The 17,979-nt window shown below is 40.2% G+C and overlaps 2 protein-coding genes and 1 pseudogene across 3 annotated transcripts in view; 1 reads left to right on the top strand and 2 right to left on the bottom strand.

The window, feature by feature from the left end:
* GABRB1 (gamma-aminobutyric acid type A receptor subunit beta1) overlaps positions 1 to 17,979 on the bottom strand; it is a 594,351-nt gene that overhangs the window by 399,358 nt on the left and 177,014 nt on the right. The window lies entirely within an intron of this gene.
* Positions 643 to 1,890, bottom strand: LOC148501410 (uncharacterized). Its single transcript, XM_088450553.1, has one exon. The coding sequence runs from the start codon at positions 1,888 to 1,890 to the stop codon at positions 643 to 645; it is 1,248 nt and encodes a 415-aa protein (XP_088306679.1).
* Positions 3,795 to 5,041, top strand: LOC148501409 (uncharacterized; annotated as a pseudogene).

The raw sequence follows: 17,979 nt of genomic DNA, 5'->3' as shown, positions 1-17,979 counted from the left end.
ATAACAAATGCGTGTCACATAAGAACTAGATAAAATAAAGGAACAAAGGCCCTCATTCAGAGCCGTACGCTCTGAGCAGAGCGCATGCTCTGCATGAGGGCCGGGCTCCATTTTCATGGAGCGTCCTCCTGGACTCTCGTATAGCTGTGGGTCACCACCCACAGGCTATACGAGCGTGCTTTTTGATGGCCGCGATGGTCTTGACCATCGCGACCATCGAAATTGCGAGCCGGAGCCTGCGGTTGAGGTTTTCAACCGCAAGCTCCGGAGTGATTTGGCTCTATCAGAGCCAAAATCACTCCCACTGACATCACTAGTGATGTCAGTGGGCCGGCTTCTGACGGGAGGCGTTCCCGTGGGAACGCCCCCATAAGGGAGGCACGCCCCCGGCACGCCCACCAAAGGGGGCATGCTGTCAATCAACATTGACAGCACGCCCCCTTTGATCGGACACAACGAGCGAAGGAAAGTCCTTCGCTCGTCGTGTCTGGCGCATGCGCACGATGGAGCTCCCTCCGTCGTGCGCATGCTCAGTGCAGACCATCGACCCACTTGCGAGTGGACAGCCGCTCGCGAGTGGGTCTGAATCAGGCCCAAAGAGTGGCCCCTATACACCTGAAATGGATACAAATAGTGACCTATTTAAACGAAACACTGAAGACCCAGTGTTTCATTTAACCCACGAGGGGAAAGGGAGTCTAAACGCATGATCCATTGTGACTCACACTGTAGCAACTTTCGTCCTCGATCACCACCTCTGATAAGAGGGGGGACGTGGTCGATAATTTTGTAGCGGAGTGCTGAAAGATTATGTCCTGTAATAACAAAATGTCGTGCCACTGGTTGATCACTAGTACCTACGGCAAGGGCAGCCCTAATAGCAGAACGGTGTTGGGCCATCCTTTCTTTCAAAGTACATTCCGTCTTGCCTACATAAATCTTCGAACAAGGGCATGTAATAACATAGACAATAAACTTGGTGGTACACGTTACATGATGTCTAATGGTAAATTTAATACCAGAATACGGGTGGAAAAAAAATGTCCCAGTTTGAAGAGAACGGCAAGTGATACAATTCGGACACCTAAAACACCCCACCTTCGGCGTACCCAAAAAAGACTTGATATTACTAGGCTTGCCCATCGATGAAACATCGTTCTTGACCAGATAATCTCTCAAATTTTTGCCTCTCTGATAACAAGACATCAATTTTTTATTATGTAGCATATTAAGATCCTTATCGGACGTTATAATAGGCCATAATAATTTTGCTTGTTTATTAATATCAGTGCTACGATGATTATATCGATTAATCCAAAGATGTCTATCAATGCTGCGGTCCTTGGTGGAATTTACATCGGTCAATAATTTATCGACAGGGATAGCCAAAGCTTTAGCTTTAGCCTGTTCTAAAACACTCTTCTGATACCCTCTCTGCAGAAACTTAGCATACATCATATCCACCTGTTGTAACGCTACAACACTGTCAAGTGCAATCCTTAAAGCTCTCAAAAATTGAGAGTAAGGCAAGGCATTTTTCAAAGGGACAGGGTGTGCACTGCTTGCCAATAGGATGTTATTTCTATCAGTCGGTTTTGCAAACAGGGAAGGCACTAGACGACCATTACTTTTAGTTATAGTAACGTCAAGAAAATTTACGCAATGCATGTCAATAGAATACGTGAATTTAACAGGATCTATGCGCCTATTGTGTGAGTCAATCAAATCAGCAAACGACTGTTGCGAACCTCGCCAGACTATAAAAAGGTCATCGATGTATCGATAATACGCTACGATGTTATTGGCCACACTCGGATCAGAAAAAAATACATCAAATTCAACCGCAAACATAAAGGCATTCGCGTACGATGGGGCCACATTGGACCCCATCGCACAGCCGGATACCTGCAAAAAAAATTGTCCATCGAACATGAAATAATTACGAGTTAATAAAAATTCCAACAACTGTAGAAAAAGCTCTACAGGAGGTCCCTTATATAATGGATTATTGGTAATGAGCAATTTAGTAGCCTGTAATCCTTGGTCGTGAGGAATACAAGTATACAAATTGCAAACGTCGACTGAGCATAAAACACAGTCAAAAGACAAATCCGGTAATGATTTCAAGGACACCAACAAACTATTCGTGTCCTTCAAAAAGGTGGGCCTAGCCTGTACACATGGTTGCAACAGAGCATCTAGATATGTGGAGATGGTCTGATATAATGATCCTCGGGCTGCAATAATAGGACGTCCCGGTGGCTTCACCGGGTCCTTATGTATTTTCGGAATTAAATAGAACAGAGGTCTGATGGGGAACCTAACCTCCAAGGCCTTCTTGATAGATGCTGAAATAAACCCTTGTGTGCAAAATACTGTCAATAAAGAATCTATTTCTTTTTTAAAATTACAAGTCGGATCTACTGACAACTTTCTATATGTATCTAAATCGCCAAGCTGTCTATATGCCTCTGCCTTGTAATCACATAGGTTAAGTACCACAATCGCCCCTCCCTTATCCGCCTGGCGGAACACCACATTGTCATACATGGATAACTGCTTAAGAGCCAATTGCTCATCTTTATTTAAATTCCTGAACTTGGGTTGAAAAGTATTCACATCATCACTAACAGCGTTCCTCGTACGTTTACCCAAGTGGATCAGGCAATATGGGTAAACGTACGAGGAATCGTTTTTTAGACCTGGGCCCCATCGTACCCGCAGAGGTCAGCAGAATAAAAGGGAGGGGAAGGCCTCCAAGCGGCCGCAGGACTTAATCTTCAATTTATCTGATAGGTCCTTTTCTGAGATTGAGCTCTCTGTTTTGAGTAGGGGCCTGTCGTTTGTACCTACAGTTTCGTTTGACAAAATTCAGTGGAAGAAGGAACTCTATAAGCTGAATAGGAGCATCAAAATTAAGGAACATTTTGCTTGCAGTCCGATTATCGAATCTGATGTTCCCGTGCAACTTTTGAAATTACAGGAGCGGTCATCCTTTGACCCTATTAGTTCTAAAGCATCCATTAAGACGTTCTCACGTTTGTTGGACCACGCTGTTAGTGATGATGTGAATACTTTTCAACCCAAGTTCAGGAATTTAAATAAAGATGAGCAATTGGCTCTTAAGCAGTTATCCATGTATGACGATGTGGTGTTCCGCCAGGCGGATAAGGGAGGGGCGATTGTGGTACTTAACCTATGTGATTACAAGGCAGAGGCATATAGACAGCTTGGCGATTTAGATACATATAGAAAGTTTTCAGTAGATCCGACTTGTAATTTTAAAAAAGAAATAGATTCTTTATTGACAGTATTTTGCACACAAGGGTTTATTTCAGCATCTATCAAGAAGGCCTTGGAGGTTAGGTTCCCCATCAGACCTCTGTTCTATTTAATTCTGAAAATACATAAGGACCCGGTGAAGCCACCGGGACGTCCTATTATTGCAGCCCGAGGATCATTATATCAGACCATCTCCACATATCTAGATGCTCTGTTGCAACCATGTGTACAGGCTAGGCCCACCTTTTTGAAGGACACGAATAGTTTGTTGGTGTCCTTGAAATCATTACCAGATTTGTCTTTGACTGTGTTTATGCTCAGTCGACGTTTGCAATTTGTATACTTGTATTCCTCACGACCAAGGATTACAGGCTACTAAATTGCTCATTACCAATAATCCATTATATAAGAGACCTCCTGTAGAGCTTTTTCTACAGTTGTTGGAATTGGTATTAACTCGTAATTATTTCATGTTCGATGGACAATTTTTTTTGCAGGTATCCGGTTGTGCGATGGGGTCCAATGTGGCCCCATCGTACGCGAATGCCTTTATGTTTGCGGTTGAATTTGATGTATTTTTTTCTGATCCGAGTGTGGCCAATAACATCGTAGCGTATTATCGATACATCGATGACCTTTTTATAGTCTGGCGAGGTTCGCAACAGTCGTTTGCTGATTTGATTGACTCATACAATAGGCGCATAGATCCTGTTAAATTCACGTATTCTATTGACATGCATTGCGTAAATTTTCTTGACGTTACTATAACTAAAAGTAATGGTCGTCTAGTGCCTTCCCTGTTGCAAAACCGACTGATAGAAATAACATCCTATTGGCAAGCAGTGCACACCCTGTCCCTTTGAAAAATGCCTTGCCTTACTCTCAATTTTTGCGAGCTTTAAGGATTGCACCTGACAGGGTTGTAGCGTTACAACAGGTGGATATGATGTATGCTAAGTTTCTGCAGAGAGGGTATCAGAAGAGTGTTTTAGAACAGGCTAAAGCTAAAGCTTTGGCTATCCCTGTCGATAAATTATTGACCGATGTAAATTCCACCAAGGACCGCAGCATTGATAGACATCTTTGGATTAATCGATATAATCATCGTAGCACTGATATTAATAAACAAGCAAAATTATTATGGCCTATTATAACGTCCGATAAGGATCTTAATATGCTACATAATAAAAAATTGATGTCTTGTTATCAGAGAGGCAAAAATTTGAGAGATTATCTGGTCAAGAACGATGTTTCATCGATGGGCAAGCCTAGTAATATCAAGTCTTTTTTGGGTACGCCGAAGGTGGGGTGTTTTAGGTGTCCGAATTGTATCACTTGCCGTTCTCTTCAAACTGGGACATTTTTTTTCCACCCGTATTCTGGTATTAAATTTACCATTAGACATCATGTAACGTGTACCACCAAGTTTATTGTCTATGTTATTACATGCCCTTGTTCGAAGATTTATGTAGGCAAGACGGAATGTACTTTGAAAGAAAGGATGGCCCAACACCGTTCTGCTATTAGGGCTGCCCTTGCCGTAGGTACTAGTGATCAACCAGTGGCACGACATTTTGTTATTACAGGACATAATCTTTCAGCACTCCGCTACAAAATTATCGACCACGTCCCCCCTCTTATCAGAGGTGGTGATCGAGGACGAAAGTTGCTACAGTGTGAGTCACAATGGATCATGCGTTTAGACTCCCTTTCCCCTCGTGGGTTAAATGAAACACTGGGTCTTCAGTGTTTCGTTTAAATAGGTCACTATTTGTATCCATTTCAGATGTATAGGGGCCACTCTTTGTTCCTTTATTTTATCTAGTTCTTATGTGACACGCATTTGTTATTAATTTTTTTTGTGTATCTTTTGATGGTCTGATATTAATAGGAGGGATCTGCTAATTATTCAATTTTGTGCAGCATATTCTATGACTAGGTTCTTGTAATGATCAGTTGTTACTTACTTTGATGTGCACGCAATTGTGCACCAGTGTAGTTATGCATTTATGGTGATGTTTTGCCCTGCTTGTAAATAAGCACTTCTATATATTTTACATGATTGTTTGTATTGTTTTTATGTGTGTGTATCTTGTTTAGTGTTATTGTAGCCATGGCAACCGTTTGTTGCTGTTGTGCTGTGGTGAGGTCACTTCCGGGTCCGGAGACTTCCGGTTTTCGGCTCCAGGAAGTGAGGTCTCCGCAAGGCATGGCGTCTAACTACTATTTATATGTGGTAAGTGTCTATTATATGTTTGACTTGTATGCTTGACGAAAGCGCGGAATAAAGCGCTGAAACGTTGCAAAATGATCTTCTGGTTGTGAACACATTTATTACGGAGTGCCGCCTTGCGTTCTATATATATATATATATATATATATATCGAACATATATATATATATATATATATATATATATATATATATATATATATTAGGGATGTGCAGGCTCGGATAGGTTCGAGTTTGCACGTTGAGTTCGGATTTTTCCCTCCAAAAAAACGGAACTCAGAAAGAGGCTAAACGTCATCTTACATGGATGAACATCATCATTCCTGGACTTTTGTCCAGGAATGATGATGTTTGTCCTTGTAAGATGACGTTCAGCCTCTTTCTGAGTTCCGTTTTTTGGAGGGAAAAATCCGAACTCAACGTGCAAACTCGAACCTATCCGAGCCTGCACATCCCTAATATATATATATATAGAACATATATATATATATATATATATATATATAGAACATATATATATATATATATCTATATATATATATATATATATACATACACACACATATGCATATATATATATATATGCATATATATACATATATGCATATCTATACATATATGTTATATATATATATATATAATATATATATATATACACATATTTTATTACTATTTTTATATTTTGCCCGATCACTGTGGCCAGCAGTGATCGGGACACATGGGGACTTGGGGAGGTGAAGCTGAGGCCGGACAGGAGTGGGAGGGGCTGCCGTGGTACATAGCAGCAGCGGCGGATACCAGAGCCACCGCTGCTGCTTCTCTCACACAGTGATTACACTGATCACTGTGATCCAGAGCCGCAGCGGGAGTGTGTCCTGCTAGCAGCCTGGCTACATAGCAGCAGCGGCGGCTACCAGAGCTGCCGCTACTGCCTATTACTGAAATGGCTGCCCGATCACTGCTGGCCACAGTGATCGGGTCACAGCAGCAGCGGCTACATGATCCGTGGCTGTTGCTTCTAGGGGGGTGCCGCCGGGGCCCGATCACTGTGGCCAGCAGTGATCGGGTAACAAAGGAGGAGGAGGCACAGGTGTAGAGGGACCGGCAGGTCCTTCTGAGATGGGCGGCTGCTGGAAGTTAACTTCCAGCAAGCCGCCCACTGTGTGTTTCTGACTGGTCGTATCAGATACGACCATGTCAGGGAAAGCCCAGTCTGTTATGGTCGTATCTGATACGACTGTGCCAGGCAAGTGGTTAAAGGCAATTGATTTTGAATCAGATGATGACATTTTTCTATTGTGTGTTTCTGAGAGTTCTACCAGTTTCACTTTAAGAAATTCTGAAGGGAGGGGGTACTGAGCTTTCACAAGTAAAAAGTTGAAATGTAAAGTGGTGATTTACAAATGTAGTCGGTAAAGAAATTAGTGAGCTTGAAATACAGAGAAGTGTGTGAAGTTACACAGATATAATTTGACACTGAGATTAAGCAATATAATCAAATTACAGAATATGTGTGTGATTGTGTGATGGAAATGTCTGATTGGGAAAAAAAAGGAGGAACATGTTGAAAAAACCCATGAATGCGGAGAATATATCCAGAAATTAAAGTAAAAACTGAATGCAAGTGGGGTTTCTGACAAAATGCCATTGGTTTTTATTACTCCTGAGTTGAATGATGGTATGTCTGAATTAGAATTACCAAGGATTGTCCAGCTTGCAATATGGGTAAAGTCTAAATCCCCTTCACCGAGAGGACCCTGACGTCATCAGCCAGTGTCCAGCGTCATTCCCTGCCAACCAAATGGGCATAGAGGGGGAACATAACCATGTGGCGAGCGCAGCGAACCACCGGTCCCGAAGCGTGGCGAGCGCAGCGAGCCCGCGTGGGGACAACAAACTTGTTTAAGTGGGGAAAAAGTACCTCTCTAGCTGGCTGTCATGGGCAGGAACTGCACTTCCGCCCTCACTCATGTCACTTCCAGGTCTCTAGCGCGAAGGGGAAATACAGCCCACCTTGCAATATGTAGTTGACTGAATAAAAAATCAGGAAGTATTTGGTACCCATTAGAAGGGGTGGAGTCAAGAGAAGGGGTTGAATTGATGCCTTTCTCATTGCTCAATGAGATATGAGAGTTGCCAAAGCCAGGGGTCGTAGGAAGGCAGGATTGCAGTCATAGACCATGCCCCTGAGACAGGAGATGATGCCTGTGAGAAAATTACATTTACATGGTGTGGGACAGAAGCTGTAATTGTAGATTTAATGTAACATAAGAAAAAAAAGGTGGAAGTGGTGATTTTCAGTTATCCAAAAGAGGGGTCAGTGAAAAGCACACTGACACTGATGAAAAACAATGGGTCATCACATATAGTGCTGTACAGTTTTACAAACTGACTAGTAATGTTTTTTTTTTAAGCAGTTGAAAGATGTACACTGAGATGTTAATTGCTGCAGCGATATCAGCAGAATAAAATGTCCCTGCATATATAGAACATAGGCAGGAGAAGGGTTAATCAGTACAGGTCTACTATGACTTAATACTCTGCTGACATAAAGATTTAGGGGTCTATTTACTAAGCAGAGTTAGGAGAAGTGAAAAGTGAAGATTGAAAAGTGATAAGGTGCCAGCCAATCAGCTCCTAACTGCCATCTCACAGGCTGTGTTTGAAAAATGACAGTTGGGAGCTGATTGGCTGGCACCTTATCACTTTTCACTCTTCACTTTTCACTTCTCCTAACACTGCTTAGTAAATAGACCCCTAAGGGTTTAAGTTAGTAGAGCCCAAAGCATACTTGCCAACCCTCCCTCACTGTGAGGGAGACTCCCTGAAATAGCAGCAATCTCCCTGTCTCCTTGAAGAGTCCAGCAATCTCCCTCATTTCACCTTACCCCACTATGATACTGTTCTATAAAAGAAAAAACAGAGATATATACTTTCAAATGGGATCATTAGTATAATTTTCCTGCATTGGTTATAAGGCACAATGATCCCTATGGTTACATGTATTTTCTGAGAAGAATCAGTATATTTTCATCATCAAGTAGATCTTACTAACTGCTTTGGGGCTCATTTACATGTGGATGTAAATCAATTTTATGGCACACCTCTCAGATGTAGCAGTACACGCCCACTTTACCGCCGCGCTCATAGGTGCTGCTCTCACAATCTCCCTGAAATGCTTTTTCAAAAGTAGGCAAGTATGGCCCAAAGAGATAAGATTTTTTAACAGTATTTATTGTTCTAAATTTACTCCTTAGTGTGTCTATGTTATACACACGGACAACAAAAACAATATAGAGACCACTTAGCTGCCAGTTTCACCAAGTATGGAGTAACATTAATTTAATATAGGCTTGAACACAGCTATTCTATTACAGCAGTGTACAAAAAGAGGTGAAAAATAATGATGCAGATGATAATGCAGGAGATGGCTATGGGATAGGAAAATAAAACAACCTTACTTTTTAATTTTTTTCACTCATGACCATGATTGTTTTCAATCTATGCAACCTTTTTTGATAGATCATGTTATTATGTAAAGGGTGAGTTGCATACAGATTATGCCGATTGTATTGCATTTTTGTTGCTGCTTTTCAATTGCCTAAAAATTTAGTTTTAAATAAGGTCGAAGCACACACCAGAAAAATGACTCCAGAAGTGAAAGGAAATGCCTTAGTACCAAGTCGCCAAGCAGGCCGCAGTAAAACCCCTACCTGATAATTTAATACTGGTGGCTATAAGACCACAGACATTGGACCTGGACCTTCTTAAAAAGTTGCAGGCTCAGGCTCCACGGACAGAAGTAGAAACTTGGAAAAGACTAGATGCACGACTTCAGGGTTACGAATGCATGGTTGAGCACCATCTCTGTCTGTTCCCAGTCTTAGCCCAAATACTTCTTGGAAACACTCACCAGTCTAGAGACGCTATGGTGAGAATAGCCAAGAAGCGCTAGATAGCCCCAGGCTTCAGTCAGGCTACACAGGCCTATGTTGCAGGGTGTGTAAACAGTGATTTGCACAAACCAGGAAAGGTGGTCAAGGTACCAGTAAGAAGGTACCCCACAGACATATTATCCCTTCAAGAGATTATAGATTGATTTCATCCAGTTACTTAAGTATTCTGGGTATGCGTATTTTCTGGCGTAAACGAACGTGTTTTCAAATAGACCATTGCCTTGTTGGGCAGCAAATGCTAAGATAATTTATAAAGAAACTGTTACAAGAAGTTGTATGCAGATTTGGGATACCAGAAGTAAATTTAAAATGACCAAGGTATCCTTTTCATAGGGGAGATACTAGGATGTACACTGTCAGACCTAGGGATTTTCAGTCAGACATAGTTCCATTCTAGTTAGAACAGAATGTTATTTTCCTCAGTAATTGCAGCATGAACTTGCAGGTTTCACACAGTATGTCATTCACTTGCAACAAGAACTAACCAAAATATACCACCAGGTGTCTACCTATATTCCAGATACCAGTTTCTTAGGAAAAACCTGTAATCTGGAGCCTGGAGACTGGGTGGTCATAAGGAAACACTGAGGAAAAGATTAGACCCATGATTCGAATTTCCTTACCAAGTCATGTTGACTACAGTGACCTCAGTAAAATTATCTGGCAAGGATACGTGGATTCACGCTTCCCATTTGCAAGAAAGTTACAAAGGAAGTATTATCCAGCAATCATTCATTATTATGTACAGTTATAACCTCTTAGGCCCAAATCCTGACAAAGGCCTTTGGGGATGCATAATGTATTTTGCTATACTAATGGTTGTTATTGTGACTTTTACTTGGTCACTGATAATTGATCCTATGAGATATGATGGGTGTCAAAATTGTACACGTGAGATAAATACTGACAGTAGAGCTAAGAGGGAGCTTACTTGAACCTTGGGCTAATTCTTTTGTACAGTCATATTACAAAGCAGCCCAAAGTCTAGGACAAAAGAACTGTTGGGTTTGCACATATTCACCAATAGCAGCAACATCCATGAATTGGGTAAGAGTCCCTCTTAATGACTGAATTTTTGGCCCTTGGTTTTGGAAAAGAAAAGTTCAGTAAGGCATATGCTCAGAAGTCTGTGCCTCTTATGATGATTACTATGGCACAAGATCCATACTTTTGTTTTGAAACACCCATAACTAAAAAGAGTTACATAATCACAGGGTGAGGTAATATAGATGAAGAGACTGTAAGTTTAAAAGCAACCCCCTTATGACTAGGACAAGTAAATTGTGCCCATACTAAGGTAAACCTTACTCGGACCCAAGGCTATAAAGTTTTTAGTTGTGATTATGATAATGATGGTAGTAGTATTTTCATCACTAACTGGGATGCGAATACAGATAGCAGAGACAGCCCAGGAATGGTGGAATTGGCTAAATTTAATGCACAAATGTGAATAATCTCTAGACCAAGCAGGTATAACCCCAGACCCACAAGTAGTGAAACATGCATTGATAAACTTTTAGGTAGCAGTGCATAATATTCCATACACGTTACCAGGAAGTATAAAGTATCTATATGAACGAAAGGTATATAAGTGGCTTCAATATGGTGGGTATGGTAACTGTACTTTAGGCCAGTTAATACCTACAGTAAAACCTTTTATACAGATTATATCACCTAATGATATACAGAAGCTACAACCAAGGAGAAGAAGAGCAGTCCCAAGGAACCTAATAGATATATCATGGGTCAATAGGTGTTGCATAAAAAGAAAAAAAAAGTATTTTCACTTGTTATAGATTTAGCCAAATTGTTAGATAACATTGCTCAATTGTATGATTGTAAAAGCCGCCTGTTGTAATTATATTAATGATACATATGAAGTGGATGAGGCCATTGAAGACCACTTATCCCAAGTTAAAGAGTTAAAGAATCAGTTTGACAAAGATAATCATGAAGATGAATAGTTCTATATGTGGTTCTCATGGCTGAAACCAGGGAACTGGTTTGAGGGCATAGGTGGCTGGTTTATGGGAATATTACAGTTAATTGGGAAAGGACTGTTATTGCTGTTATGTGATAATAAAAGTTTTAATTTGACTGATTAAGAAAATACTTACACTGAAATGTTGTTCTTAGATAAAAAGAAGACTCATAAAGAACCTGCGATAATTGGATTGGCTTTCAATCTTACTACCCCATTGTACCAGACAAAGACTTACTACTGTGAAAAGTGCCACACAAGACAACCAGAGGGAATTGGTTCATGTCTTGATTGCAATTAATCAGTATTGGAGTTTTAACACGAACTTTGAAACATATTTTGCTTCATTATGATTCATGCTTTTTATACTCTATAATTTATATATGATATTTTTTATATATACATATATAGGGATAAGGAAGGTTTCACCAGGTAGAGGGAATGCGAGGTAATGAAAATGCTTTGCATGCCCGCTAGTTGATGAAACTTGTGTTTATTATTTTTAAGTGAGGTTGAGCATTGATTCCCGTATGAAGATGTGAATGAATTTACAGAATTCCATGTATTGTGACTCTTATAGTGCAGATATGTGAAGTAGTGTCTTCTTAGGAACCAATGAATAGGAAAAGGAAGGAACTAGGGTGTAGATTTGAACAAAGAGAAGGGAATTGATAAAGTGAAGAATCATGTTAAAGCATGACTCCATTTTGTGTTCAAATGCTAAGAAGAAATGATATTCTGTGTGAGACAATGTGCCTGAGAAGGGCCTCATTCATTATCTATCTATTCTAGCTCTTAGGTATGTATTCATATAGAAATAACTTATGTTAGCCAATTTTAGACTATAGTAGAGTGTATTCATCCTTTGTATTCAAGTCTGAGTTATATGACAGGAAAGATAAGAGATTATATGGTCCTAATGAGAACAATGGTGTATGTTGTCAAGAGACTGCCTTATACCAACGATGTATTGTCTCTGAGACTAGCCATAGCTAATAAATCCCTTGAGAAATGTTATATAGATTTATAGATATAGATAGTACTGATATTCATTTATTGATAAGTTAGGCAATACTGCCATCTACTGACGATGTATGTAATGCTTAGAATATGCTAAATATATTCATATATATTTTAATTAGGTAGATAAGAAAATTTGTTACACATGTGCAGACTAGATTTATTTGTCTATGTTAATTTGAGTGCTATAAAATAATCTGTCTGTCCAAAATAAAGTCAGAGTAGCTTTGGAAACACACAGGTCTTGTCCTTGTGTTAACTGGTGGCTGACTGCTGTATGTGAGTTGTGGAGGATAAAGGGTCTATTAAGATCAGCATTATCACTACTATCATAACTACACAAGTTATATAAAAAATAAAACAGATACACAATCCACTGAATTCATAAGTCCTATACACCTAGCAAGATAATAGTGTTTAATCCGGTGGTGGGATGCGGGAGCCCCGCTCCGCTTTACTTCTGCCGAACTGGTTGATGGTCAGTCCATGTCACTTCCGCCTCAGAGATCTCCATTAACCCGGATGTCTAGCCTGGTTTCGTGGCAACAATTTAGATGTGTACAACTTCTGTAGTTACGTCTCAAAACCACTGCAGTTGTACTAAAGTGCTTGGTGCTTATTTTCATTCAATTCCACCAGATGTAACACATGGCGGCCATATTGTCTATGCTGGTGGAACGCACAGCGGCCATTTTCCTGGTCACCGATCTGGGCCACAGGTGTCATCCATCTTGTTTAGTATGCCTACTATAAATATGAGCGGTTCACTCAGCATGTCTATCCCCATGATGAAGTCATATGTCTAGAATGAAATGCGTTGGGACTGATGCTGTATCCTGATCTTCCTATATGGACTGATAAGCTATATATAATTTTTATTCTTGTATGTGTGATACCTATTTTTGTTTTTTTGTTGTAATAATTTGTCTGTGGATATTCAATTGTGGGAATGACTGGTTCCTTATTACCTGAAATATTTACTGTTGATATCCTAAATGTGCAGTATGTAAATCATACACATTATTTTGTATTTCTTCTTTAATTTTATATATCCTAAATATCGTATATGATGGTTATTGGACCAAAGAAACCCCTAAAAAAGATAAGTGTTGGATCTATATCCTAATCACTATTTATATAATATATACACTATTAGGCGCTATTTGTCACTCTCTATTTTTATTTCACATGCATGGTTCACCAACATGCATATCACTGATTGATGGGTTGCCACTCATATATTTTGGATGGGGAGGGCTTTTTGAATATGCTTTGTTTCATTTTTGAACACTTGTGTATTATACCGATACCTGTGCACACACATGCCTAAAACTGTTACACAGTACTGTATATATATATATATATATATATATATATATATACAGTACTGTGCAAAATTTTAAGGCAGGTGTGGAAAATGTTTTTTGAAGAAACACGGCAGGGAGGTTGTTCCAAACATCTTGGAGAACTAACAACAGATCTTCTGTTGATGTAGGCTTGTTCAAATCCTTCCGTCTCATCAAGTAATCCCAAACAGATTCAATGATGTTGCGATCAGGGCTCTGTGTGGGCCATGTCATCACTTCCAGGACTCCTTGTTTTTCTTTACGCTGAAGATAGTTCTTAATGATATTGGCTGTATGTTTTGGTTTGTTGTCCTGCTGCAGAATAAATTTGTGGTCAATCAGACGCCTCCCTGATGGTAGTGCATGATGGATAAGTATCTGCCTGTATTTCTCAGCATTAAGGACACAATTGATCCTGACCAAATCCCCAACTCTATTTGCTGAAATGCAGAACCTCCACCATGCTTCACTATTGCCTGCAGACACTCGTTATTGTACCACTCTCCAGCCCTTCGCCGAACAAACTGCCTTCTGTTACAGTCAAATATTTAAAATTTTGACTTATTAGTCCAGAGAACCTGCTGCCATTTTTCTGCACCCCAGTCTCTATGTTTTTGTGAATAGTTGAGTTGTTTGGCCTTGTTTCCACATCAAAGGCATGGCTTTTTGGACGCAATTCTTCCATGAAGACCACTTCTGGCCAGACTTATGCAAACAGTATATGGTTGTACCTGGGTCCCACTGGTTTCTGGCAGTTTTGAGCTGATGGCCCTGCTGGAAATCTTCTGATTTGGCAGGGAAGTAAACACGATGTGTCTTTAATCTGATGCACTAAGTTTCCTTGGCTGACCACTGCATCTACGGTCCTCAACATTGCCCGTTTCTTTGTGCTTCTTCAAAAGAGCTTGAACAGCACATCTTGAAACCCCAGTCTGCTTTGAAATCTTTGTCTGGGAGAGACCTTGCTGATGCAGTATAACTACCTTATGTCTTGTTGCTGTGCTCAGTCTTGCCATGGTGTATGACCTGTGACATGAACTGTCTTTCACAACCTCACCTTTGTAGCAGAGTTTGGCTGTTCCTCACCCAGATTTAAGCCTCCTACACAGCTGTTTCTGTGTCAGTTAATGACTGTTTTTCAACAATATAAAAAAATAATATAAAAAAATATAAAAGATTGTAGACACCTGAGGCGCAAAAGAGCACTTATGCAGCCAAACAGAAAAATAAGGGCCACCTCACCCTTATATAAGTGCATCTATAAATATGAAATTTCTGGGTAACGGCGCTCAGTGCAATCCAACATAAAATAAACAAGTCCAGTTATACTTAAAAGTCCATTCTGTGATGTCCAATGGTAGATTTCAAATCTTCCTTTCAGATGTCCTGTGTTCAGATGTATCTCGAAGAAGTAATGTGAATTGAAACAACAAAAAAATATATCATAGTGTAGTAGGTCTGATTAGTATATGAGATTATGCCGCAAAATCTTGGGACACTTTCTTAATCTATATACTGTAGATATGATGATGTGTGCTGAAGTTACAAGAAAGGTGCAAAAGGGCCACACATGAAGGTATCTTTAAACCGTAATATTTCCCCCATAAAATGAGATTCGAAAGGGCAATCATGCAATCACATGAACTTAAACAATGAGTACCATACTCACTCTCTAAGGAGCATAAATGCTCACATCTGTGTTTCTTTAAGGAGAATAAGGTAACTTAAACTCCCGACATCATGGTAAATGGTCACGGTGAAGATTAAACCATTTAATGAAATTAAATATAAAAACAAATACATAAAATGGAAGCTGGGGTGTACAGGCAGATGTAACAACAGGTCGAAAAACATATATATACTGTATATCTATAAGGTACTGATGTCGTACACCTCCACCTCACAGGATATATGTAAAATAGAAACCTGAAAGTGCCATGTACACATTCCCCATTTTTTTGCAGAACTGCACCTTTCCTGTTTGGAGTTAAAGCATCTGGGGGTAAATTTACTAAAGTTCGATTTTGCTTTAGTGTAATTTGACATTCGATTTGCATTGGAATTTCATTCCATTTTGCATTTGGATATTTACTAAAGGCCAAATCGAATGTAAAATCGAACTTAATACCGAATTTTACTCAAATCGCACTCAAAATTGAACATCGGTACTTTTATATAGACCAACACACAGATCCCTTATTTACTATTTTTCGATTTGAAATCGAACACAAAATCGAACTTCAAATCCCCAAATGAATAGACCTGCTTTATGCTTTCGATTTTAGCATGAGCAGGTCGGATTGACACAGATACATGCATACATCAGTGACAGGCATGCATGTATCTTACTTTAGAAGCTTAGAAAGAGTTACATTTAGAAAAAACATTATGTGGGGTCCCCCTAAAACAGAACCAGCCCGGACTTTTCATAGCCAGTCCTGGTTGTGTAAGTACAGGGAAAAAATTGCGTAGGGTAACGGGTTCCACTGTACTAAGCACAACCAGCATTGGGCTCTGAGCCGGTCTTGTTTCTGGAATTACAGGGGAAATAATACATAAGGTTCCCCTGTAATCTCCAGAACCAGCACCGGATCTTTCCTAGCGGGGGGCTGATGCCACAGCTAGGGGAGTCTTTTCACCGGGCCCCCCAGCCGCAGTATCAGCCCTGACTGCTAGTCAGCCCAGGGCAGGGATCCCTGGGGAGCTGGGGACCTGCCCGATAAAGGGGTCCCCCTCTCCAGGGCACCCCTGGCCTAGGCTGATAGCCCGGGGCTATCCCCGCCGCCAGTAGGTGGTGGGTTGATAGTGTAGGTGTTGAGTAAAAAAAAATAAGTGTATAAACATTGTCTTTACAGTAGTACTGCAGGTCCCAGCAAGCCTCCCCCGCATGCTGGTACTTGGAGAACCACAAGTACCAGCATGCGGGACATTAAGGGCCTGCTGGAACCTGTAGTTCACCTGTAAAGAAATGTTTAAATAAACACAATACACACACACACCATGATAGTAAAGTTTTAATACATACATACACACTCACACATACTCACCTATATTACCTGGACAGGTCCGCTTCTCCCCGTAGGCATCCATGGTCTTGGTAAAACAAGAAAAAAACAAATAAACATGAACCACGAACTAGGTAACAACCACGATGGTTGTTACCTCCCGAATGAAGAGTTCAGATGCAGCTCTACCCTTTGTAGAGCCGTATCTGAGTGTTCATTGGCTGAGAGAGGTCAGCCCCCGCCTCTCTCGGCCAATGAATGACTCCCTCCACTGAAGTCAATGGAGAGCCGCAGGGTTATTAAAGTTTATTCTGCGGTTCCCACCATTGACACAATTTATTCCCTGTACTTACACAACCAGGACTGGCTTTTGAAAAGTCCGGGGCTGGTCCTGTTTTAGGGGGGAACCCCACATCATTTTTTTTTTTACTTTTAACTCTTTCTAAGCTTTTTACAGTAAGATACATGCAGGCGTCTCACTAATGTATACATGCATCTGTGTCAAAATGAAGTGCTAGCAGTTCTAGTCAGTCGGTGATTTGCAGTTCGTTTTGAAGTGGGATTTGCTGTTCGATTTGTACATGAACATGCAAAATCGAACAGCAAATCACTGTTCCAAACTGAACCAAATCGAATTCGATTTAGAAAATGCTTCTAAAATCGAATTTTAGTAAGTGAGGGATTTGAAGAGGGATTTGTACTTTCGATTTGATTCCATTTGAGGTGAGCTAAATCGAAAATCAAATCGAAAGTAAAAACGAACTTTGATAAATATACCCCCTAGTCTCTGCAATATGTGATCATCATTTATGTGGCTATACGGCTGTTTTGAGTAGAATTTCTCTTTGAATCTGTCAATACATTGTTTTTATTATTCATGGGACACCTTTGATGCAGCATATATGGCAAGTATTTGAATATTCCTGTTTGTCTATCTATGTTAGCTATTATATTGTGTTTATTTATCAGTGTATACTGTTTTGGCTGATTTAATGTATATAGTGTACAGTATCTTCGGTATAGCAACGCCCCCTTTTTTTGGTGTTAGTATATGGACCATTTATTAGGGATTTCCCTGTATATCTAGCTGAATGTTCAGTATTTGATTATACAGTACCCTGATTGTGTCCTAGCAACATATTTACCAATCACTGCAC

Source organism: Taudactylus pleione, unplaced genomic scaffold, assembly GCF_031769625.1.
Source record: "Taudactylus pleione unplaced genomic scaffold, aTauple2 ptg000519l, whole genome shotgun sequence".
Classification (NCBI taxonomy): domain Eukaryota; kingdom Metazoa; phylum Chordata; class Amphibia; order Anura; family Myobatrachidae; genus Taudactylus; species Taudactylus pleione.
This window is presented reverse-complemented; position numbering and strand designations above follow the sequence as displayed.

What these genes read in the sequence shown, in the direction of transcription:
- LOC148501410 (XM_088450553.1), bottom strand. Translation starts at nt 1,890, where the DNA reads ATGGGGTCCAATGTGGCCCCATCGTACGCGAATGCCTTTATGTTTGCG.